The 25,835-nt window shown below is 45.0% G+C and overlaps 1 protein-coding gene across 2 annotated transcripts in view; it reads left to right on the forward strand.

The window, feature by feature from the left end:
- The window catches only part of ric1 (RIC1 homolog, RAB6A GEF complex partner 1), a 68,888-nt gene that overhangs the window by 38,579 nt on the left and 4,474 nt on the right, over positions 1-25,835 (forward strand). The window contains exons 3-26 of one of the 2 annotated variants that reach the window (XM_084160372.1): positions 2,023-2,102; positions 4,900-5,007; positions 6,575-6,717; positions 8,799-8,935; positions 9,267-9,358; positions 10,006-10,094; positions 10,697-10,841; positions 11,120-11,330; positions 11,469-11,699; positions 11,884-11,922; positions 12,178-12,378; positions 12,585-12,745; positions 13,066-13,204; positions 13,708-13,815; positions 18,969-19,097; positions 19,314-19,478; positions 19,670-19,960; positions 20,179-20,322; positions 20,563-20,721; positions 21,890-22,026; positions 24,196-24,491; positions 24,676-24,882; positions 24,974-25,151; positions 25,492-25,680. In XM_084160372.1, the coding sequence (XP_084016498.1) occupies positions 2,023-2,102; positions 4,900-5,007; positions 6,575-6,717; positions 8,799-8,935; positions 9,267-9,358; positions 10,006-10,094; positions 10,697-10,841; positions 11,120-11,330; positions 11,469-11,699; positions 11,884-11,922; positions 12,178-12,378; positions 12,585-12,745; positions 13,066-13,204; positions 13,708-13,815; positions 18,969-19,097; positions 19,314-19,478; positions 19,670-19,960; positions 20,179-20,322; positions 20,563-20,721; positions 21,890-22,026; positions 24,196-24,491; positions 24,676-24,882; positions 24,974-25,151; positions 25,492-25,680 (3,779 nt within the window). The remainder of the gene's footprint in view (positions 1-2,022; positions 2,103-4,899; positions 5,008-6,574; positions 6,718-8,798; positions 8,936-9,266; positions 9,359-10,005; positions 10,095-10,696; positions 10,842-11,119; positions 11,331-11,468; positions 11,700-11,883; positions 11,923-12,177; positions 12,379-12,584; positions 12,746-13,065; positions 13,205-13,707; positions 13,816-18,968; positions 19,098-19,313; positions 19,479-19,669; positions 19,961-20,178; positions 20,323-20,562; positions 20,722-21,889; positions 22,027-24,195; positions 24,492-24,675; positions 24,883-24,973; positions 25,152-25,491; positions 25,681-25,835) is intronic. The other variant, XM_084160373.1, reaches the window with a different exon arrangement.

A 25,835-nucleotide genomic window follows, 5' to 3' on the forward strand; every position in this document is an offset into this window, starting at 1 on the left:
TTCTCTCTCTTTCGCTCTCTCTCCTTTTTCCACCCCAGACTCTATTTTCAATCTCTCTTATTGCTCTGCTCTCTGAGTAATGCTTGGCTTGGTTTCTGCCACACACCAGTTAAAATCTGCATGGACTCTGGCTGGTCTGTTTGTTGTCTTTGACAGTTCTTTCCTTTTCTACAGTTATTTTTCAGAAGTATTTCTCAAGCTTTTCTTTCATAAGGGCTTTGCCTCTGGCATTGTTAGTGTCACTAAATCACTTACTCCAACCAGGCTTTTACTGAAATGTCATGTTTAATTATGGAACTAGTTTAACTTCCTGAGTTTTACTTTCCCCCACATCTCCATGGAGACAGCCGTGTAATTGTATGGTTCTGTCACTCTTTGGGTTATTCTTTGTTGGATGCTCCTTAGTCTGGTCCCAGATCTATGCTGTCCTGCCAACTGTCTTACCAATGATGACAATAGGAGTTGGCAATATGGCACAAACAGATCTGAGACCAAGCTAGATACTCCCCAGTCTTAAGTATAACTGTTTTTGGCTGTGAAAAAATACAGAACTCCTGGAAGAGTTGTTTTGTTTTTGTCAAATGTATACATGGAAAAGCTTCAGCAAGACTAACATTAAACTATTTGGGATCTGTATGCTTTGCAAGAAATATGGTCATTAATTTAGATCATAAATAATTTGAACTTTATTCAGTCATAAACAGCTGTTCCTTTTCAGTTCTAGAGGTTGACATGTTGAGGGACCGACTCTCTGTGATATGAACGTTGGATTGAAGCGTGTGTTTGTTTTTAAGAGTAGGCCTAGACCCTGTGTCTGCTACTTCAGCCTTAATGACTATAACAGAACCCAGTTTGGCTACAGGTAGCTCTCTCTCTCTCTCTCACTCTCTGCTTTTATAGCCAGAGTACTATAGCCTACTTGTTGCTCCAGCTGGTGTTGCCTGTGGGAATGAGTCAAATGTCACACCTCGTTATATTTCACCAGTGCATGGCTCTCCTTTGGTTACCACACTGTAGAAATGTCAGGGGGTACTCCAGGTATCCTTGACCTGTTTGGGTTACTTGAGGTTAGGCTACAACGTTAGTTCAGTGAGTGCTGTGCACTGCACAGCCACTGTGAAACCACGCAAATGATACGTCATTCACTGACTGACTGTATCAAGTGTTGCTGAAGTCTCAGACTTTAGGCTTAAGTTTACTGTGAGCGTCTTTGTGATATTGTGGTGTGCAAATAAACTGTTAACATGAAATCGAAAGTGTGTGCATTTAGGCTTAGATAGGCTCATCTCTATTTACTGTGACCATTGATGCCCCGAAGCGTGTAGAAAAACTCCCCTTATTCTAGGTAAAACTTTCTCTAGGCTGAAGTATTTTCCTCTCGACTGCCCTTGCAAGACAAGCAAGCAAGGCCAGACGGGCTGAAAATGAGCTCTCTCTCTCTCTCTACTAACTGATAATAATGACAGGTCTGAACAGTAGTGGCTGGGAATGGAGAGAGATGTTCTCTGTATACAGCAGGCTGGATGTAATAACACACCAAACCACAGTCCCTGGATCAGAGTTTATCCAGGCTCTGTCGTAGCCGGCCGCGACCGGGAGACCCATGGGGCGGCGCACAATTGGCCCAGCGTCGTCCAGGGTAGGGGAGGGAATGGCCGGCAGGGATGTAGCTCAGTTGGTAGAGCATGGCGTTTGCAACGCCAGGGTTGTGGGTTCGATTCCCACGGGGGGCCAGTATAAAAAAAAATGATGTATGCACTCTAACTGTAAGTCGCTCTGGATAAGAGCGTCTGCTAAATGACTAAAAATGTAACATGTAAATGTAAGGCCACACCTTACTCATGAATAATGTATCTTTCTCGCTCTGTCTCTCTCTCTCTTTCTCTGTCTCTCTCTCTCTCTCTCTTTCTCGGTTTCTTGCTCTCTCTCTCTCCTCTCTCTCTCTCTCTCTTTCTCGGTTTCTTGCTCTCTCTCTCCCTCCTTCTCGCTCTCTCTCTCTCCTTATTCTCTCTCTCTCTACAGGCTGCCAATGGCTACATCCTCATGTTTGACGTGGTGGGAGGAGGAGAGGACAAGTATCTTTACGAGCCAGTCTATCCCAAGTGAGTACCTAACTCCTTCCTTCCTGTTCTCTCCGCCCACATCCATCTCTTTTTCTCCAGAGTCAAATGTTGAAGTTCAAAGTACAACAACAAAGGTCAACTGCAGCAGGCCAAGGACCTGCTGGGGAAGGCAGGGATTAAATGTGGAAGTTCAAAGGTCAACAATCCTAAGTCACTCATAGTTTAGGACAAACCCCACTGTGTGTATACAAATGGCATGTTATCAGAATTAATTTACCAGTAGGCCTGAGCAATAGGCTGTAGTTTAGGACTGGAGTAGAGTTCAAAGTTAGCCACAAAGGTCAATGTTGTACTCTAGCAGGCAATGCTCAGTCACTCAGTGTTAAACACAAACCCCACTGTGTGTACTGTCTACATGATGTAATAATGAGTGTACCAGTCAGTGGGCCTGAGGAATAGGTTGTAGTTCAGGACATCATTGCATGTTGAAGGCCTTGGCAAATGTCAGGACTAATTAGATTAACAATTAATGCTGTGGATGACTGTACAGTGTGTTCCTCACCAGTCATGACCCTCCCACTGTTATAACACAGGGCATAGGGCTGCGTGCATGCGTGTGTGGGTGTGTCATCACCACACCATCAGTGAGGGAACACTCAGAGCTCCACAGGGAGCCCAGTTAAATTGATGGCCTATTGTATACAGAGAAATTGGCACAGTAGGCAATGTAACCAATCATAGCCCTCCTTTTACTTGTATCATTGCACATCCTGCAAATCACCAGCAGAGGGCGACCATTTTGAATCAATTTTCACATTCACTCTTTTTGTAATGCCTACAAATTGGATCATAACTCTAAAAGTAGCAGAGATCCCACTCTGGAACTTTGATATGCACATAGAGTATATTATGTTCAACTACGTGCATGTGTGGGATCCTTTGCTATGAGACTCGAAATTGAGCTTAGGTGTATCCTGTTTCCGTTGATCATCCTTGAGATGTTTCTACAACTTGATTGGAGTCCACCTGTGGTAAATTCAGTTGATTGGACATGATTTGGAAAGGCACACACCTGTCTATATAAGGTCCCACAGTTGACAGTGCATGTCAGAGCAAAAACCAAGCAATGAGGTCGAAGGAATTGTCCGTAGCGCTCCAAGACAGGATTGTGTCGAGGCACAGATCTGGGGAAGGGAACCAAAACATTTCTGCAGCATTTAAGGTCCCCAAGAACACAGTGGCTTCCACCATTCTTAAATGGAAGAAGTTTGGAACAACCAAGACTCTTCGTAGAGCTGGGCGCCCGGCCAAACTGAGCAGTCGGGGGAGAAGGCCCTTGGTCAGGGAGGTGACCAAGAACCGGATGGTCACTCTGAAAGAGCTCCAGAGTTCCTCTGTGGAGATGGGAGAACCTTCTGGAAGGACAACCATTTATTTAATTTTTTTACATTTTAGTCATTTTTAGCAGACGCTCTTATCCAGAGTGACTTACAGTTAGTGAGTGCATACATTTTTCATACTCATGTTGAAAATGCAGCACTCCACCAATCAGGCCTTTATGGTAGTGGCCAGACCGAAGCCACTCCTCAGTAAAAGGCACATGACAGCCCACTTGGAGTTTGCCAAAAGGCACCTAAAGGACTCTCAGACCGTGAGAAACAAGATTCTCTGGTCTGATGAAACCAAGATTGAACTCTTTGGCCTGAATGCCAAGCGTCACGTCTGGAGGAAACCTTGCACCATCCCTATGGTGGTGGCAGCATCATGCTGTGGGGATGTTTTTCAGTGGCAGGGACTGGGAAACTAGTCAGGATCAAGGAAAAGATGAACGGGGCAAAGTACAGAGAGATCCTTGATAGAAACCTGCTCCAGAGCGCTCAGGTCCTCAGACTGGGGCGAAGGTTCACCTTCCAACAGGACAACGACCCTAAGCACACAGCCAAGACAACGCAGGAGTGGCTTCAGGACAAGTCTCAATGGCCTTTAGTGTCCCAACCAGAACCCGGACTTGAACCCGATCGAACATCTCTGGAGAGACCTAAAAATAGCTGTGCAGCGATGCTCCCCACCCAACCTGACAGAGCTTGAGAGGATCTGCCAAGAAGAACTCTCCAATTACAGGTGTGCCAAGCTTGTAGCGTCATACCCAAGAAGACTTGAGGCTGTGATCGCTGCCAAAGGTGCTTCAACAAAGTACTTAGTAAACGGTCTGAATACTTATGTAAATGTGATATTTCCGTTTTTATGGGATATTGTGTGTAGATTGATGGGGAAAAATAACAATTTAATCAATTTTAGAATAAGGCTGTAACGTAACAAAATGTGGAAAAAGTCAAGGGGTCTGACTATTTTCTGAATGCACTGTACTTTAAATATTAATGTTTATATTTTTTACTTTTCATAAATTAATGTATTTTTTAAAAATTGAATTCAAGAGTAGTACTCTTATTACAGAGCAAGCAGTAAAGCTTCATACGACACATTTCTGCTTTGTAGCACCTACAGATGAAACATTATGGAGTCTTAAAGAAGACCTGGTAGGGCCAAAATTATACTTTTAAATACAAATGTCAAATATAGGTCAACAGGCCTTCCTCCAAAGGACCATGCTATGGATACAATTTCATGAAAATCACCAAAATCATGGTGTTTTTTTTGTCCTGGTTTCTTATGGAATCACTCCAGTCTGGGAGGATGCACGAAACCCAACCTTCTCTGACTGCTGGTGTCCTAGAACAACATTGTTTGACTAACCCATGCTTTTTTGCCTTTTGATTTAGACTTGATGAATTTGATCTTATCGTGCGTGCGTACGTACGTGTGTGTGTGTTTACAGAGGGAGTCCGCGTGTCAAGGTCACCCCAGGTTATAAAGAAGAGCAGTGTGCCCCCGCTCTCAGCCTGGAGATGAAGAGACCCATAGACCTGGAGGCTCCCATCACCAGGTACTACAGTCACACACACACACACACACACACACACCTAAACACGGAAACACACATGCACATACACGCGGTATACAGTTGGTATACCTGTGTAGCTCAGTTGGTAGAGCATGGCGCTTGCAACGCTAGGGTTGTGGCTTCGATTCCCACGGGGAACCAGTATGAAAATATATGCACTCACTAACTGTAAGTTGCTCTGGATAAGAGCGTCTGCTAAATGACTAAAATGTAATACACACCTAAACATGGAAACACACACTCGCACACGCGCGCTGGAACACCTTCTGGACACGGAAGTGTGTTTAGTATGCAAGTAAACACATTTTTTGCGCATCATAAATCTAGTTTGTTTTCCATTCTGGACTGGTGCATGGTACTTACTTCAGCCACTGTGTACATTTTAGTGCTGAATAGATTTCCTCCTCTTCCCAAACCAATTTGTTAATTTGGCTGCTGCTAATTATTTAACTACATGTGGCTTTGCACATTCTTCCTCTAGTCCCTGTGGACGTCAGTAGGACATTAAAGATCTATTCATCCTCGCGTTTCCTTTGTTTCTGTGTGTGTGTGTGTGTGTGTGTGTGTGCGTGCATGTGTGTCCATCCTGCCAGTAGTCTGGCTTTAGAGCTGCATGCCTGGGGTGAACTGAGCAGAGCAGCTAAGCTCCAGTATTGTCCTTCTGGCTTGAGAAGACCAATTTTCCAGAGAGTCCTGGTGGCTGTTGGCTCTAGAATGCCCCATTCTGCTCTGAAGAGATGAAGTGTTCTGTTCTGGCCAGACCACAGTCAGATTACTGAGGCTAGGCTACCGGGTACTCCTCAGTACTCACAGACCATCTGAGTAGACTGGGACCACACATTCCAGCCTGGTCCCTCTGCATCTCTGCAGGAGGATTCCATTCCAGGAGGATAGAAGGAGGAGAACACTCCTCTTTCTCTTCATCTGTCCCTCTTTATTCCCTCCAAATTCTTCCATTTTCTGCCGCATACTCCCTCGCTCTCTATATTTTCATTTTCTACTCATTTATTTTGCGCGCGCCCTCTCCCCCGGAATGTTGCGGTCGCTTTGTTACATACTCACTCTCTCTCTCTCACTGTCTTTCTAGCTGCACTTCAGGCATAACAATGAGCAGGAAAGTTTATTTGAATGATGGTGTTAAGGAGGCTGAGTGACTGTATGGTAGCTGCTGGGTGCTTCTGATCTGTTGCTGTAAATCATTCTCTGTTTCAGGGCCTTCCTCTCAGATTCTCTGCTATGTGCCTGGTTGACAATGGGCTGATTTAACATCCCAGTGCGTGCGCTCTCTCTTTCTCTCTCTTTCTTTCTCTCTCTTTCTTCCCCCTCCCCCCCCCCCCCCTTTGTTGAGCTGTGTTGTTTTTTCCCTTTCACATGTGGAGACATTAAGGCCTGGTACTTGGAATAGATGTGCTCACAGCTGGGCAGCCAGTGAACACTAGCTAGACACAATGTGACTAGTTTCTTCTAACACCCTATGTATATTTATCGCTCTCTCCTTGTCTTCCTCTCTCCCTCATCCACCTCTCTCTCTCTCCCCTCCCTCCCCCAGTATTAAGTCGCTTCAGGAGGACTTGTTGGTGTCTACAGCTGATGGCTACCTCCACATCCTCCACTGGGACGGAGTCAGCAACGGCAGGAAGGCCATCAGTCTCTGCACCGTCCCCTTCTCCCTGGACCTGCAGTCAGCACGTGGTCAGTCACACCCACTATATACCATCCTCTCCTCGCCACCCTCTTCCTACCAGTACTCTGCCCAAACCTTACCCACCCCACCTAGCTCTACCAATCCCTCTCAACCAACCTGAACCTCTACCCAATGTGTACATTTGCATTCAGACTCAATATATCCCATCCTCTCCCCAGACCTCGCCACCCTCTCCCCACCTTACCTATCCCCCCTACAGCTATAAATGTTTACATACAGTGGGGGGGGAAAAGTATTTAGTCAGCCACCAATTGTGCAGGTTCTCCCACTTAACAAGATGAGAGAGGCCTGTAATTTTCATCATAGGTACACGTCAACTATGACAGACAAATTGAGAGAAAAAAATCCAGAAAATCACATTGTAGGATTTTTAATTAATTTATTTGCAAATTATGGTGGAAAATAAGTATTTTGTCACCTACAAACAAGCAAGATTTCTGGCTCTCACAGACCTGTAACTTCTTATTTAAGAGGCTCCTCTGTCCTCCACTCGTTACCTGTATTAATGGCACCTGTTTGAACTTGTTATCAGTATAAAAGACACCTGTCCACAACCTCAAACAGTCACACTCCAAACTCCACTATGGCCAAGACCAAAGAGCTGTCAAAGGACACCAGAAACAAAATTGTAGACCTGCACCAGGCTGGGAAGACTGAATCTGCAATAGGTAAGCAGCTTGGTTTGAAGAAATCAACTGTGGGAGCAATTATTAGGAAATGGAAGACATACTAGACCACTGATAATCTCCCTCGATCTGGGGCTCCACGCAAGATCTCACCCCGTGGGGTCAAAATGATCACAAGAACGGTGAGCAAAAATCCCAGAACCACACGGGGGGACCTAGTGAATGACCTGCAGAGAGCTGGGACCAAAGTAACAAAGCCTACCATCAGTAACACACTACGCCGCCAGGGACTCAAATCCTGCAGTGCCAGACGTGTCCCCCTGCTTAAGCCAGTACATGTCTAGGCCCGTCTGAAGTTTGCTAGAGTGCATTTGGATGATCCAGAAGAGGATTGGGAGAATGTCATATGGTCAGATGAAACCAAAATATAACTTTTTGGTAAAAACTCAACTCGTCGTGTTTGGAGGACAAAGAATGCTGAGTGGCATCCAAAGAACACCATACCTACTGTGAAGCATGGGGGTGGAAACATCATGCTTTGGGGCTGTTTTTCTGCAAAGGGACCAGGACGACTGATCCGTGTAAAGGAAAGAATGAATGGGGCCATGTATCGTGAGATTTTGAGTGAAAACCTCCTTCCATCAGCAAGGGCATTGAAGATGAAATGTGGCTGGGTCTTTCAGCATGACAATGATCCCAAACACACCGCCCGGGCAACGAAGGAGTGGCTTCGTAAGAAGCATTTCAAGGTCCTGGAGTGGCCTAGCCAGTCTCCAGATCTCAACCCCATAGAAAATCTTTGGAGGGAGTTGAAAGTCCGTGTTGCCCAGCGACAGCCCCAAAACATCACTGCTCTAGAGGAGATCTGCATGGAGGAATGGGCCAAAATACCAGCAACAGTGTGTGAAAACCTTGTGAAGACTTACAGAAAACGTTTGACCTGTGTCATTGCCAACAAAGGGTATATAACAAAGTATTGAGAAACTTTTGTGATTGACCAAATACTTATTTTCCACCATAATTTGCAAATAAATAAATGAAAAATCCTACAATGTGATTTTCTGGATTTTTCTTTCTCATTTTGTCTGTCATAGTTGACGTGTACCTATGATGAAAATTACAGGCCTCTCTCATCTTTTTAAGTGGGAGAACTTGCACAATTGGTGGCTGACTAAATACTTTTTTCCCCCACTGTAGATACAATCTCTATGGCGGCGTTTAAACAGGCAGCCCAATTCTGATATTTTTTCCACTAATTGGTCCAATCCCATCAAATCATTGCACATCAGATATTTTTCAGAGCTGATCTGTGAAGAAAAGATCAGAATTGGGCTGCCTGTGTAAGCGCAGCCTAAGTGTCCTCCTTATGTAGGTCTGAAGTCATGTGTGTGCATAATGTCTTTGGTTTGATGTGTTTCTTCATGCGTTTATTGCCTCTGCAGGTGGTCCGTCTCTGGACCTGCAGGGGGTGTACATCAGAGACATGGAGTACTGTGTGACTCTGGATGGCTTTGCTGTGGTGCTTGACGATGGGAGGCTGGGATTCATCAGTCCTGTAGCCAGCAGGTTTACTGCAGACGTAAGAGAAAGTGTGTGTGTGTGTGTGTGTGTGTGTGATTTGCTGTGGTGCTTGACGATTGACACGCTGGAAGTCATCACTACTGTAGCCAGCAGAGTCACTAACGTAAGAACTGTTGGAGAAGGGTGTGTTAGTGTGCACGATTTGCTGTGGTGCACACACAATGCAGCAGTGTTCTGTAAGTCATGTTAAACAGTTAAGCATGATGACTGTCAAGGGTTGATGAAAATGGGTGAGTGAAAAAAGAAGTTGAGTGTCTGCGTGTGTGTGTGTGCGCGCGCGTCGGAGTGAAGTTTAGTGATCTATCTGTGACTGTCTTTGTCTTCTCCAGCAGCTGCAGGGCGTCTGGGCTGCAGATGTAACAGATGGCACGTGTGTGGCGGTCAACAATAAGTACAGGCTGATGGCGTTTGGTTGTGCCAGGTACGTGTATGTGTGTCCTGCTGACGTCAGTACAGGCCTCTGTAGCCGCTTCCTATCTGCTGTTTAACTGGAATGTAAATGACAAAATCAAGAGATCCAGGGTCCCACTGTTCAGGCAGGCAGGAGAGCTGTGAGAGAGGGAGAAAGAGGAACGAGGAAGAGAGGGAGTGAAAAAGAAAACATTTGTGACTGAGTGCTGGCAGATTGCACAATCCATGAGAACTCCTTGTCAAGCACACGCTAAAGACAAACAGACAGCAGATTATTTCGCACACACACACACACACTGGACTGTAGTGATGAGTTCAGCAGAGAGAGAGAGAACCTGAGTGGATTCCACAGCCATTCTGTTCATTAAATGCCTGCTCATTACTTCAGCGTTTGTTTTTCATTTAGGAAATGTAGGCTAATTAATTGTTGGTACTCAGTATTAAACAAGAATGACATGAACTTGACTGTACAAGTGGTTGTTATGTAATCTGCCTACTTCCGATGGGTCAGGAATATTTATTCATTTATTGAATTCACTGACTGTGTTTGTGAATATCAATTAGCTTTATTGGCATTGATACATATTGCCAAAGCACAATGTTACATTAGAAAAAGTAATTAATAATTATTAACATTTGTCTGTCTATCTGTTCTAGTGGTTCAGTATTGGTGTACATGATTGACACCACTACAGGATCCATGCAGCTCTCCCACAAGCTGGAGCTCACCCCAAAACACTTCCCCGGTATGTCTGTCTCTGACTGACCACCAGCTCACACTCCCATTAGTGTTTACAGATGAAAGTACACTTTTTATACAAAGTAGTACGCCCTGTCAGGTTTTACAGTGTATGGTCATCACATTATGCCTCTTTATAGTGATGGTTTTCGTTTTGACTCGAAAGTGCAAGTGATTCTATGTAGTAGTTCCCCTCAACACATCAGTGATGCAGAACCATTGGTTTGTTTATGGTACACTCATGCCCCCTAGTGGTAGTGGGTGGTATGAAAATACAGTACCATGTAAAATCCTATTGACATTTGAAATAACCCTGAGCTAGATTACATCACAGGGATGTTTATTTTACAATGTCAGCTCCTCCAACCTAGTGTATCTCTGTTGTCAACAAGTGCACTGTTAAACCAAATAAACCATACTACTGTAAAAGCAGGGTTGTGGTCAATTCCATCAATCCAGGAAGTAAACCATATTCCCATTCCAATTTTCCTCAATTTAAATGAATTTCAATATTTCTGAATTGACTAAATGGAATTGACTCCAAACTGTACTACTGAAAAGATTTCTGTCTGACCAGTCATCATGTCTGTATCGAATCTCCCTCCTCAGACGTGTGGAACAAGACAGGCGCGGTGAAGCTGATCCGCTGGTCCCCCGACTACAGCGTTGCCATGGTGACCTGGGAGTGCGGGGGGCTGTCTTTATGGAGTGTGTTCGGAGCACACCTCATCTGTACGCTCGGGGAGGACTTTGCGTGAGTGACAAGACAACTGTTTTTATTCTCCTACGTCTATTAGTATTTTTCTTCCTTCCCCTCAAGTACACCACAGTCGTAGTACAATTCATATCGCTGTCGTCTTGTCAGCTACACTCGATTGTACGCCATAGTGCAGACTGCGCTTTCTCATACAGTATAGATTGAGCAAGCATCATCTTGAATGGGACAAAAGAAACATAGCGCTATCTCTTCTCTTTCTCTCCTTGCAATGATGTATATTATAAACCCTTATCTGACTATGGTCTCAACCCCAGGTATCGGTCAGACGGCACTAAGAAGGATCCTATAAAGATCAGCTCTATGTGCTGGGGAGCAGAAGGCTACCACCTGTGGGTCATCACCAGTAAAGAGGAGGCGGAGCTTGTAGAGAACATGGAGGAGGCTCCACCCCCTACCCAGACCCAGCAGGCGGGCATACTGCAGTTCCACTTCATCAAAAGCGCCCTCACCGTTAACCCCTGCACAGTGAGCTCATGGACATGGCATCAATGCACACACACTCCTGTGCACCAACCAATTTTGCTTGCTGGGCACTTTCATGTAGAATACTGATATGTTGCAAACATTGATTATTCATTGATTCCCTGTTGTCTGTCCCTCCAGAGTAACCAGGAGCAGGTGTTACTACATGGGGAGGACCGTCTGTACCTGACCTGTGGTGACCCCACCCAGGTCCCATCCAGCAGCTCAGATGGCCCCCACACCCCTCACCCCCATAACCTCGCCCATGGCCAGGAGGGCAGTCCTCTTCACCACCCCTCCGCCCCCTCACCCAACTCTATCTCTCATGGACTCAGCACTTTACTGGGACACAAGCACTGGCATGTGGTCCAGGTACAACCTCATAAACTTCTTCATTCAATTCAAATTCAATAAGCGTTATTTTCCATTAGCTGGCTATCTAGCCATATTTATCTATCCAAATTTTGCTTTGATATGTTGATGTAAAACTTGGCAAGTTATAAATTATGTTTAGTATCCTGTCAGTAAAACTATCCTGTGTTTTTCTCTTTCGTAGATTCACAACACATACCTAGAGAGCAATTGGCCTATACGGGTGAGTCGGTGTGGGAAATACTTCTACGTCTGTCTTTAGGGATAATATTCAGTGTGTGTGTGTCTACATAAAACCACGTTAGCCTGGGTAGTAAAATTAATGCTGTTTTTCCAGTGTCCCACTCTCCTCATGTGCACTTAGAAGCCATAGATATAGCATGCTAATGCGTGAGGTGGTGTGTGTGTGTGTGTGTGTGTGTGTTCATTATTCCCTGACCTGGTAAAATGATCTAGTGATGTCCCTGTGTGTCTCTAGTTTGCAGCCATAGACACAGCAGGCCAGTGCATAGCGGTAGCAGGGAGACGCGGATTTGCACATTACTCCATGTCCACCAGGAAATGGAAGCTGTTTGGAAACATCACTCAGGAGCAGAACATGACCGTGACAGGGGGGCTGGCCTGGTGGAATGACTTTGTCGTTGTTGCCTGTTACAATTTCATCGACCAGCAAGAAGAGGTGAGACGACAACAGATAACTAACATTCCAGAACAATACCACTTTTTTGTACACCACCCTATTCTGAACATGTATGGGTCAAACTTGCATGGAAAAAATTGATTGAGTGTGCGATTGTTTGCTCACTAGCTGATTAACTCAGTTGATTGGTCGATTGACTGATTGACAAAGTGAACAGCTGTGTTGTTTCTCCCCTCCCTGTGTAGCTGCGTCTGTACCTTCGGTCGTCCAACCTGGACAATGCCTTCGCCTCCATCACTAAGCTGCACTCTGACACTCTGCTGCTCAACGTGTTCAGAGACATGATCATCCTCTTCAGAGCAGACTGCTCTATCTGCCTCTACAGCATCGAGAGGAGGCACGACGGGTAGGGGGAGACAAACACGCTTAGCACAGGCACAGGCATGCACACCCACTCATACTAAAAAAACTCTCACACACAACATTATTAGCAGGCAGGACACGACAGGTACGGAAGATCACCTGACAGAGAAGGTCTCAGAGGATAATCAATAGTGTTGTGAAAACAAAGTCACATGAGAACATGAGAAAAATCCAATAATACTTATCACATGCCATTGGTTGGGGCTTTAGCTGGGGGTGAGCTTTGCAAAGGGCCAATATAATGAATGCTATTAGTAGTGTATTGACGATTGTGTGTGTGTGTCTCTCTCTCTTTCTCTGAAGGCCCAACCCGTCAGCCAGTGTTGAGCTGCTTCAGGAGGTGTCTATGTCCCGCTACATCCCCCATCCTGCCCTGGTGGTGTCTGTCACCCTCACCTCGGTACGCACAGAGACCGGCATCACGCTTAAAGCCCCACAGCAGGTACTGGTTCAATACAAACATGAAATCCCATCAAAAGCCCATCTCTTCAGACAGCACCTTGGCTCTTCTACCACTGCCCTCCCTGCTCCTATCACTTTTCTTTACTTTGACTAGCATTGATTTAGCACAGGGGTCTCCAACCCTGTTCCTGGAGAGCTACCGTCCTGGAGGTTTTCACTCCAACCCTAATCTAGCGCACCTGATTCTAATAATTAGCTGGTTGATAAGCTGAATCAGGTTAGTTAGAACTGGGGTTGGAACGAAAATCTACAGGAGGGTAGCAGTCCAGGAACAGGTTTGGAGAGCCCTGATTTAGCAGCTATTATGAACATAGTTTTTTACATAATTTTTTAAAACCTACTTTAGTGAATGTGCTGATTGTGATGTCTTTTTAAACATACTTTAGTGAATGCGCTGATTGTGAATCACTCTGGATAAGAGTGTCTGCCATATTGTTAAAATGTGAATAGTACAAATGTGTGTGTTTCTGGTCGCTGTACCAGGCCTGTATGGCAGAGAGCATCATGCTGAACCTGGCTGGCCAACTCATCATGCTACAGAGAGACCGTTCTGGACCGCAGGTACGAGAGAGGGAAGACCAGAAGAAACTGGTGAGTCGCTCACACACGCACATACACACACACACACACGCACACACATATATATATATATATATATACAGTGGGGAAAAAAAGTATTTAGTCAGCCACCAATTCTGCAAGTTCTCCCACTTAAAAAGATGAGAGAGGCCTGTAATTTTCATCATAGGTACACGTCAACTATGACAGACAAAATGAGGAAAAAAAATCCTGAAAATCACATTGTAGGATTTTTTATGAATTTATTTGCAAATTATGGTGGAAAATAAGTATTTGGTCAATAACGAAAGTTTCTCAATACTTTGTTATATACCCTTTGTTGGCAATGACACAGGTCAAACGTTTTCTGTAAGTCTTCACAAGGTTTTCACACACTGTTGCTGGTATTATGGCCCATTCCTCCATGCAGATCTCCTCTAGAGCAGTGATGTTTTGGGGCTGTCGCTGGGCAACACGGACTTTCAACTCCCTCCAATGATTTTCTATGGGGTTGAGATCTGGAGACTGGCTAGGCCACTCCAGGACCTTGAAATGCTTCTTACGAAGCCACTCCTTCGTTGCCCGGGCGGTGTGTTTGGGATCATTGTCATGCTGAAAGACCCAGCCACATTTCATCTTCAATGCCCTTGCTGATGGAAGGAGGTTTTCACTCAAAATCTCACGATACATGGCCCCATTCATTCTTTCCTTTACACGGATCAGTCGTCCTGGTCCCTTTGCAGAAAAACAGTCCCAAAGCATGATGTTTCCACCCCCATGCTTCACAGTAGGTATGGTGTTCTTTGGATGCAACTCAGCATTCTTTGTCCTCCAAACACGACGAGTTGAGTTTTTACCAAAAAGTTATATTTTGGTTTCATCTGACCATATGACATTCTCCCAATCCTCTTTTGGATCATCCAAATGCACTCTAGCAAACTTCAGACGGGCCTGGACATGTACTGGCTTAAGCAGGGGAACACGTCTGGCACTGCATGATTTGAGTCCCTGGCGGCGTAGTGTGTTACTGATGGTAGGCTTTGTTACTTTGGTCCCAGCTCTCTGCAGGTCATTCACTAGGTCCCCCCGTGTGGTTCTGGGATTTTTGCTCACCGTTCTTGTGATCATTTTGACCCCACGGGGTGAGATCTTGCGTGGCACCCCAGATCGAGGGAGATTATCAGTGGTCTTGTATGTCTTCCATTTCCTAATAATTGCTCCCACAGTTGATTTCTTCAAACCAAGCTGCTTACCTATTGCAGATTCAGTCTTCCCAGCCTGGTGCAGGTCTACAATTTAGTTTCTGGTGTCCTTTGACAGCTCTTTGGTCTTGGCCATAGTGGAGTTTGGAGTGTGACTGTTTGAGGTTGTGGACAGGTGTCTTTTATACTGATAACAAGTTCAAACAGGTGCCATTAATACAGGTAACGAGTGGAGGACAGAGGAGCCTCTTAAAGAAGAAGTTACAGGTCTGTGAGAGCCAGAAATCTTGCTTGTTTGTAGGTGACCAAATACTTATTTTCCACCATCATTTGCAAATAAATTCATAAAAAATCCTACAATGTGATTTTCTGGATTTTTCTTCTTCTCAATTTGTCTGTCATAGTTGACGTGTACCTATGATGAAAATTACAGGCCTCTCTCATCTTTTTAAGTGGGAGAACTTGCACAATTGGTGGCTGACTAAATACTTTTTTTCCCCACTGTATATATATATATATATTCTTTATTTTCTACATTGTTGAATAATAGTGAAGACATCAACTATGAAATAACACATATGGAATCATATAGTGACCAAATAAGTGTTAAACAAATCAAAATATATTTTATATTTGAGTTTCTTCAAATAGCCACCCTTTGCCTTGATGACAGCTTTGCACACTCTTGGCATTATCTCAACCAGCTTCACCTGGAATGCTTTTCCAACAGTCTTGAAGGAGTTCCCACATATGCTGAGCACTTGTTGGCTGATTTTCCTTCACTCTGTGGTACGACTCATCCCAAACCATCTCAGTTGGGTTGAGGTCGGGGGATTGTGGAGGCCAGGTCATCTGATGCAGCACTCCATCACTCTCCTTCTTGGTAAAATAGCCCTTACACAGCCTGGAGGTGTGTTGGGTCATTGTCCTGTTGAAAAACAAATGATAGTCCCACTAAGCCCAAACCAGATAGGATGGCGTAGCCATGCTGGTTAAGTGTGCCTTGAATTCTAAACAAATCACAGACAGTGTCACCAGCAAAGCACCCCCACACCATAACACCACCTCCTCCATGCTTTACAGTGGGAAATACACATGCGGAGATCATCTGTTCACCCACACCGTGTCTCACAAAGACACGGCGGTTGAAACCAAAAATATCAAATTTGGACTCCAGACCAAAGGACACATTTCCACCGGTCTAATGTCCATTGCTCGTGTTTCTTGGCCCAAGCAAGTCTCTTCTTCTTATTGGTGTCCTTTAGTAGTGGTTTCTTTGCAGCAATTCGACCTTGAAGGCCTGATTTACAGTCTCATCTGAACAGTTGATGTTGAGATGTCTGTTACTTGAACTCTGGGAAGCATTTATTTGGGCTGCAATTTCTGAGGCTGGTACCTCTAATGAACTTATCCTCTGCAGCAGAGGTAACTCTGGGTCTTCCATTCCTGTGGCGGTCCTCATGAGAGCCAGTTTCATCATAGCGCTTGATGGTTTTTGCGACTGCACTTGAAGAAACTTTCAAAGTTCTTGAAATGTTCCGTATTGACTGACCTTCATGTCTTAAAGTAATGATGGACTATCGTTTCTCTTTGCTTATTTGAGCTGTTCTTGCCATAATATGAACTTGGTCTTTTACCAAATAGGGCTATCTTCTGTATACTCCCCTACCTTGTCACAACACAACGGATTGGCTCAAACGCATTAAGAAGGGAAGAAATTCCACAAATTTAACTTTTAGGAAGGCACACCTGTTAATTGAAATGCATTCCAGGTGACTACCTCATGAAGCTGGTTGAGAGAATGCCAAGAGTGTGCAAAGCTGTCATCAAGGCAAAGGGTGGCTATTTGAAAAATCTCAAATATAAAATACAGTTTAAATCGGAAGTTTACATACACTTAGGTTGGAGTCATTAAAACTCGTTTTTCAACCACTCCACACAACTATAGTTTTGGCAAGTCGGTTAGGACATCTACTTTGTGCATGACACAAGTAATTTTTCCAACAATTGTTTCCAGACAGATTATTTCACTGTATCACAATTCCAGTGGGTCAGAAGTTTACATACACTAAGTTGACTGTGCCTTTAAACAGCTTGGAAAATTCCAGAAAATGATGTCATGGCTTTAGAAGCTTCTGATAGGCTAATTGACATCATTTGAGTCAATTGGAGGTGTACCTGTGGATGTATTTCAAGGCCTACGTTCAAACTCGGTGCCTCTTTGCTTGACATCATGGGAAAATCAAAAGAAATCAGCCAAGACCTCCGAAAAAATTTTGTAGACCTCCACAAGTCTGGTTCATCCTTGGGAGCAATTTCCAATCTCTTGAAGGTACCACGTTCATCTGTACAAACAATAGTACGCAAGTATAAACACCATGGGACCACGCAGCCGTCATACCGCTCAGGAAGGAGACGCGTTCTGTCTCCTAGAGATGAATGTACTTTGGTGCGAAAAGTGCAAATCAATCCCAGAACAACAGCAAAGGACCTTCTGAAGATGCTGGAGGAAACAGGTACAAAAGTATCTATATCCACAGTAAAACAAGTCCTATGTCGACATAACCTGAAAGGCTGCTCAGCAAGGAAGATGCCACTGCTCCAAAACCGCCATAAAAAAGCCAGACTACGGTTTGCAACTGCACATGGGGAAAAAGATCCGTACTTTTTGGAGAAATGTCCTCTGGTCTGATGAAACAAAAATAGAACTGTTTGGCCATAATGACCATCGTTATGTTTGGAGGAAAAAGGGGGTCGCTCGCAAGCCGAAGAACACCATCCCAACCGTGAAGCACGGGGGTGGCAGCATCATGCTGTGGGGGTGCTATGCTGCAGGAGGGACTGGTGCACTTCACAAAATAGATGGCATCATGAGGAAGGAAAGTTATGTGGATATATTGAAGCAACATCTCAAGACATCAGTCAGGAAGTTAAAGCTTGGTTGCAAATGGGTCTTCCAAATGGACAATGACCTCAAGCATACTTGGCAAAATGGCTTAAGGACAACAAAGTCAAGGTATTGGCGTGGTCATCACAGAGCCCTGACCTCAATCCTATAGAAAGTTTGTGGGCAGAACTGAAAACGTGGGTGCGAGCAAGGCCTACAAACCTGACTCAGTTACACCAGCTCTGTCAGGAGGAATGGGCCAAAATTCACCCAACTTATTGTGGGAAGCTTGTGTAAGGCTACCTGAAACGTTTGACCCAAGTTAAACAATTTAAAAGCAATGCTACCAAATACTAATTGAGTGTATGTAAACTTCTGACCCACTGGGAATGTGATGAAAGAAATAAAAGCTTAAATAAATCATTCTCTTTACTATTATTCTGACATTTCACATTCTTAAAATAAAGTGGTGATCCTAACTGACGTAAAACAGGGAATTTTTTCTAGGATTAAATGTCAGGAATTGTGAAAAACTGAGTTTAAATGTATTTGGCTAAGATGTATGTAAACTTCAGATTTCAACTGTATGTTTTAATTTGTTGAATACTTATTTGATTACTTTGATTACTACATGGTTCCATATGTGTTATTTCATAGTTTTGATGTCTTCACTATTATTCTACAATGTAGAAAATAGTAAAAATAGAGAAAAACCCTTGAATGAGTAGGTGTTCTAAAACCTTTGACCGGTAGTGTACACAAACAAACAAACAAACAAACACACACACACACACACACACACCTACACCTCATCCCTCAACAACTATCCTGGTCCCAGCTCTATTTGGGCAGTATAGCCAACTCCTACAGTCATTGTCCTGCTATACAGCACAACCAGATCTGGGACCGGACTAAGTCACACCCCCTGGTAATAGTTGTCTTTGTCTCGTCAATAATACATATATTGATTGATTCATTTGTGTCATACTTGATACTGTCAGTGTTCATGTAGATCTATAGCATTGTCTTACCCACCTGCCACAGCATGCACTGTGGTGTGTGTATGCTAACATGGTGTGTAACTCTCTCTCTTCTAGCTGCCTTTCTGTCCTCCCGTGGTTCTGGCTCAGTGTGTAGAGAACGTGTGGACGACGTGTCGTAGTAACAGGAAGAAGCGCCACCTGCTGGAGGCTCTGTGGCTGTCCTGTGGCGAGGCCGGGATGAAGGCATGGCTGCCCCTTCTTTTTATAAAAATGAAACACTATTATTATTATTATTATTATTATTATTATTATTATTGTTAAAATCTTCGCATCCTTCTATAAATTGCAAGGGTTACATTGAAAGGCTTAAGTATGTCTATGTATTTCATGATCTTCTTGTTTGTTCAGAGTATTATTCAATGTGGCAACGTAATTCTTTAATTCTACCTTTCAAAAAAGGTGTGGCTGCCCCTGTTCCCGCGTGACAACCGTAAGCCCCAATCGTTCCTGTCCCGGCGCATCATGCTCCCCTTCCACATCAACATCTACCCCCTGGCCGTGCTGTTTGAAGACGCCCTGGTGCTGGGGGCATCTAATGAGACCGTGCTCTACGACGGCCTGCAGGTACTGTAGTAGGAGTATTATAGTAGTATTATATTGTAGTTATTATAGTAATAGTATTCTCTGGTGCTGGGGGTCTTCGACGGCCTGCAAGTAAGAGGGGGGGGGGGGCTGATATCAAATCCTAGATACCATCTCTTGACGGTGTCAGCTCTTGCACTCTAAAACTTTACAAAACCAATCTTCTTCTGCAGGGTCCCAGAGAGGGCCGGGAGCCTCTTGAGGCGATGTTCCCTTACTGCACGGTGGAGAGGACCTCCCAGATCTACCTCCACCACATCCTGCGGCAGCTGCTAGTGCGTAACCTGGGAGAGCAGGCCCTGCTCCTGGCCCAGTCCTGCGCAGCTCTCCCCTACTTCCCCCATGTCATGGAGCTCATGGTCCACGTGGTGCTGGAGGAGGAGGCCACATCCCGGGAGCCCATCCCCGACCCGCTGCTGCCCACCGTGGCCAAGTTCATCACCGAGTTCCCCCTGTTCCTCCAGGTAAGGAGGAGAGAGAGAGAGATGTTGATGGAGGAGTAGTTAATAAATGAAGCCTCGGCTGTGTCTGAAATGGCACCCTATTCCCTATGCACCCTAACTTGGTGTTTGAATCCTCAATGATTTTTAATCAGTGTATTGTAGTACTCGGCTGAGGCAACTCTATGTATTTTCAACTAAATTAATGAATTAATTTATTCATTCATGTTTTCTTCCTCCAGACCATCGTGCACTGCGCCAGGAAGACTGAGTACGCCCTTTGGAACTACCTGTTTGCTGCCGTGGGAAACCCCAAGGATCTGTTTGAGGAGTGTCTGATGGCTCAGGACCTGGACACAGCAGCATCCTATCTCATCATACTACAGGTATCTATATATACTCCCCTATCTCATGGTATTGTAAGATTCATATCCTATAAGCCAGAGGCACACATTATTTAGAAATGTGACTGGTATCAGGGTTGGGCGAGGGTTGGAGCTAGGGTTGGGGCTAGGGTTAGGATTGGAGCAACTGTAGGGTGAGGGTTGGCGCCAAGGTTGGGTTAATGTTAGGGGACGAGTTATGTAGTAAATGTTTTGTATTGATAATGTAACTGTGTTGTCTAGAACATGGAGGTTCCAGCGGTGAGCAGGCAGCACGCTACACTGCTCTTCAACACGGCTCTGGAGCAGGGCAAGTGGGACCTCTGTCGTCACATGATCCGATTCCTCAAGGCCATTGGCTCTGGGGAGATGGAGACCCCGCCTCCAACACCAACCACTCAGGTATAGGAAAGAACTAATTCAAACTCGCTACTTCTACTCTCTCTCTCTCTCTCTCTCTCTCTCTCTCTCTCTCTCTTTCTCTCTCTACTCCTCTTTCTCTCTCTCTACTCCTTTCTCTCTCTCTCTCTACTCCTCTCTCTCTCTCTCTACTCCTCTCTCTCTCTCTCTCTTTTGCTCTCTCTACTCCTCTTTCTCTCTCTCTCTACTCCTCTCTCTCTCTCTACTCCTCTCTCTCTCTCTCTCTTTTGCTCTCTCTACTCCTCTTTCTCTCTCTCTCTCTCTTTCTCTCTCTCTCTCTTTCTCTCTCTCTACTCTTTCTCTCTCTACTCCTCTTTCTCTCTCTCTCTACTCCTCTTTCTCTCTCTCTCTCGCTCTACTCCTCTTTCTCTACTCCTCTTTCTCTCTCTCTCTCTCTCTCTCTCTCTCTCTCTCTCTCTCTCTCTCTCTCTCTCTCTCTCTCTCTCTCTCTCTCTCTCTCTCTCTCTCTCTCTCTCTCTCTCTCTCTCTCTCTCTCTCTCTCTCTCTCTCTCCCCTCCTCTTTCTCTCTCTCTCTCTCTCTCTCTCTACTCCTCTTTCTCTCTCTCTCTCTACTCCTCTTTCTGTTTTTATTGATTTCTGTGAGTCACAGAGGGTTTCTTTGGAAATATGGTAGCGCAAAATCTCTAAGCGGCTAGACTAATCTATGGGCGTAATGTTAGAGATGGTCTAAAAATACTGTATAAAGACTGCTATTAAGGCTACTGCCCCACATCCGCCTCTCTATATTTAAGCAATAAGGTCCGAGGGGTTATGGTATATAGCCAGGGCTGGATACAGCGCTTAGCCGTGGTTTATTTGCCATATACCACAAACCCCCCGGGGTGCCTTATTGCTATTATAAACTGGTTACCAACATAATTAGACCAGTACATTTATTTTTATTTTTTCATATGGTATATGACCTGGTATACCATGGCTTTCAGCCAATCAGCGTTCAGGGCTCGAACCACCCGGTTTATAAATTGGATATAAACTGGCTATACTGTATATTTCTCTTTGAGTATAAGCCTGCTGTTACAGGGGTTTACTGGATGAGTTTTCCCCCTGATTTATGAGCACATTGTTTGAAAAGCATATTGGAATTCTAATGCTTTCCATATAGTGAGAAGTTGATGTGTCCTCTCAACAGGAACCCAGTTCAACGGGAGGCTTTGAGTTCTTCAGGAACCGCAGCATCAGTCTGTCCCAGTCAGCTGACAGCATCGCTGCTGGGAAGTTTAACCTACAGAAGACCTTCAGCATGCCCTCTGGGCCCTCTGCTAAAGGGTACGGATAGTATTATTATAATAATATATTCCATTTAACAGACTATTTTATTCAAAGCGACTTAAAGTACAGTGAGTGCATACATTTTTAGCATATCTGTGACCCTTGCAGGAATTCTTATTTTCTGTCTACTGAGCAGGCCAACTACTGCTTGGGCTCCAGTTCAAATGAACAATGATGATGATAAGATAACATGTAGTAATTATATAAAGGATTAGTGGGCTATTATCTGTTTTGCATAATTAATTGGCTCTTTGTCAGGCATTACCTGATGACATCTGCCTATACAACTCTCCTGTTGTGTGTACAGTGGGGAGAACAAGTATTTGATACACTGCCGATTTTGCAGGTTTTCCTACTTACAAAGCATGTAGAGGTCTGTCATTTTTATCATAGGTACACTTCAACTGTGAGAGACGGAATCACATTGTATGATTTTTAAGTAATTAATTTGCATTTTATTGCATGACATAAGTATTTGATACATCAGAAAAGCAGAACTTAATATTTGGTACAGAAACCTTTGTTTGCAATTACAGAGATCATACGTTTCCTGTAGGTCTTGACCAGGTTTGCACACACTGCAGCAGGGATTTTGGCCCACTCCTCCATACAGACCTTCTCCAGATCCTTCAGGTTTCGGGGCTGTCGCTGGGCAATACGGACTTTCAGCTCCCTCCAAAGATTTTCTATTGGGTTCAGGTCTGGAGACTGGCTAGGCCACTCCAGGACCTTGAGATGCTTCTTACGGAGCCACTCCTTAGTTGCCATGGCTGTGTGTTTCGGGTCATTGTCATGCTGGAAGATCCAGCCACGACCCATCTTCAATGCTCTTACTGAGGGAAGGAGGTTGTTGGCCAAGATCTCGCGATACATGGCCCCATCCATCCTCCCCTCAATACGGTGCAGTCGTCCTGTCCCCTTTGCAGAAAAGCATCCCCAAAGAATGATGTTTCCACCTCCATGCTTCACGGTTGGGATGGTGTTCTTGGGGTTGTACTCATCCTTCTTCTTCCTCCAAACACGGCGAGTGGAGTTTAGACCAAAAAGCTCTATTTTTGTCTCATCAGACCACATGACCTTCTCCTATTCCTCCTCTGGATCATCCAGATGGTCATTAGCAAACTTCAGATGGGCCTGGACATGCGCTGGCTTGAGCAGGGGGACCTTGCGTGCGCTGCAGGATTTTAATCCATGACGGCGTAGTGTGTTACTAATGGTTTTCTTTGAGACTGTGGTCCCAGCTCTCTTCAGGTCATTGACCAGGTCCTGCCGTGTAGTTCTGGGCTGATCCCTCACCTTCCTCATGATCATTGATGCCCCACGAGGTGAGATCTTGCATGGAGCCCCAGGCCGAGGGTGATTGACCATCATCTTGAACTTCTTCCATTTTCTAATAATTGCGCCAACAGTTGTTGCCTTCTCACCAAGCTGCTTGCCTATTGTCCTGTAGCCCATCCCAGCCTTGAGCAGGTCTACAATTTTATCCCTGATGTCCTTACACAGCTCTCTGGTCTTGGCCATTGTGGAGAGGTTGGAGTCTGTTTGAGTGTGTGGACAGGTGTCTTTTATACAGGTAACTAGTTCAAACAGGTGCAGTTAATACAGGTAATGAGTGGAGAACAGGAGGGCTTCTTAAAGAAAAACTAACAGGTCTGTGAGAGCCGGAATTCTTACTGGTTGGTAGGTGATCAAATACTTATGTCATGCAATAAAATGCAAAATAATTACTTAAAAATCATACAATGTAATTTGAACTGGATTTTTGTTTTAGATTCCGTCTCTCACAGTTGAAGTGTACCTATGATAAAAATTACAGACCTCTACATGCTTTGTAAGTAGGAAAACCTGCAAAATCGGCAGTGTATCAAATACTTGTTCTCCCCACTGTAGATATCTATACAATCACTGAGAGAGCACCTATCATCCAGGGATCCAAAGGAAGCTTTGAGTGGCAGCTACTGTGTACGGAGAGACTCTCCTCAAACCATTGTAGATTAACTGTCTCAGCTCAGTGAACAGAAACAACGTTGCACAATGGTGCAGTTCAGTTTCTGAATTGACTGAAAGTTAGATGGAATTGAGAACAGCCCTGGTGGTATTTGCACTATTTGTGCTACTGGTCTTTCCCATCATACCTGTAACAGCTCTTCCATGTGTCCTCTCTAGGTCTGAGCGATGGAGTAAGGACAGTGACTGTGCTGAGAACATGTACATAGACATGATGTTATGGCGTCACGCCCGACATCTCCTAGAGCAGGTCCGCCTCAAAGACCTGGGCTGTTTCTCGGCCCAGCTGGGCTTCGAGCTGATTGGCTGGCTGTGCCGTGAGCGCACGCGGGTAGCGCGGGTTGATGACTTTGTCATGGCGCTGAAGTGTCTCCACAAGGACTTCCTGTGGCCGTTTCCTGTCATCCCAGCATGCTCGATCAACTCACCCTTCAAGAATGGACATCGCAGGACGGGTGAGGGTCGGGGAGAGGGGTGTTTGTGTGTGACTGTGACTGTATCTGCCTTCAGCTGTGGCTGTCTGTGTCCCCAGTCAACTTCCCCTATCCCATTTCGTTTGTAAGTGTGTTCAGTGTGCCAACCTTGATGAGTTAGTATGACTAACTGCCTGTATGTGTGCGTTTCTCTCACCACCTCCAGTCCTGAGCCAGCGGCTGCTAAAGTCCCAGTCAGCAGACAGCCTGTTGAACAGTGACATGGACACAGCGCCCCCGCAGGCCTCAGCCTGCAACAGCAACCACACCTGGCTGGACGGTCTGGGGGCACAACCTAAAGAGATGGACACAACCTCTTCCCACGGGGGGCCACAGACACAGGAGGCCTTCCTCTCTCCACTCACCAACAAAAGTTAGTGGCCCTCTTCTTCTTCAGCATTCACTTGTCATCTCTCTCCCCTCCCTTATTCTTACTCCATCCCTCTCTCTCTCTCTCCCCCAAGCGGAGGAGTGCAGTATCGGTTCGGCCACAGACCTGACAGAGACCAGCAGCATGGTGGATGGAGACTGGACCATGGTGGATGAGAACTTCTCCACTCTGAGTCTGACCCAGTCTGAGCTGGAACACATCTCCATGGAGCTGGCTAACAAGGGGCCTCACAAGTCCCAGGTCCAGCTACGGTAAGACTGTTCTCTTCTCTATTAGGTGCTACAAAATACTCCTCCACCCCATCTACCATCCCAACCTAGCTAGACTTATGGCTGTGGTGACCTATTCTGCTTGTGTGTCTGTATGTTGGTTTCTTATGTAGGTTTGTGTATATCTTGTGTGATTTGTTACCCTTTATGTGTGTGTCTTTACGTAGGTTTCCCAGACACAGATTAAGCCTATCCTGGACTAAAGTGCACTAAATGGAGAATCTCCATTGAATGCTTCTTAGTGTAGGACTAGGCTTAATCTGTGTCTGGGAATCCAGCCCTTCTGTATCATGCCTTATACCTGATCTCTTTCTGTCCTCAGCTACCTGCTGCATGTGTTCATGGAGGCGGGCTGTCTGGAGTGGTGTGTTGTGATTGGTCTGATCCTGAGAGAGGCCACGGTCATCAAGCAGGTGGTCAACTTCCTGGACAGCCCAGAGGTTCCTCCTGAGACCGTCCAAAGTATCCGCTCCGGCCTGCTGGGAGTTGATGCGTGGGCCTCCACAGACTGGTCAGTCTCTTTCTTTCTTTCTTTCTTTCTTTCTTTCTTTTTTTCTTTCTTTTTTTCTTTTTTCTTTCTTTTTTTCTTTTTTTCTTTTTTTCTTTCTTTCTTTCTTTCTTTCTTTCTGCTAGGGGAACTGTTGCTGCACATGTGTGCACGTCTAT

This window comes from Coregonus lavaretus (genome assembly GCF_964263955.1).
Source record: "Coregonus lavaretus genome assembly, chromosome: 4".
Classification (NCBI taxonomy): Eukaryota; Metazoa; Chordata; class Actinopteri; order Salmoniformes; family Salmonidae; genus Coregonus; species Coregonus lavaretus.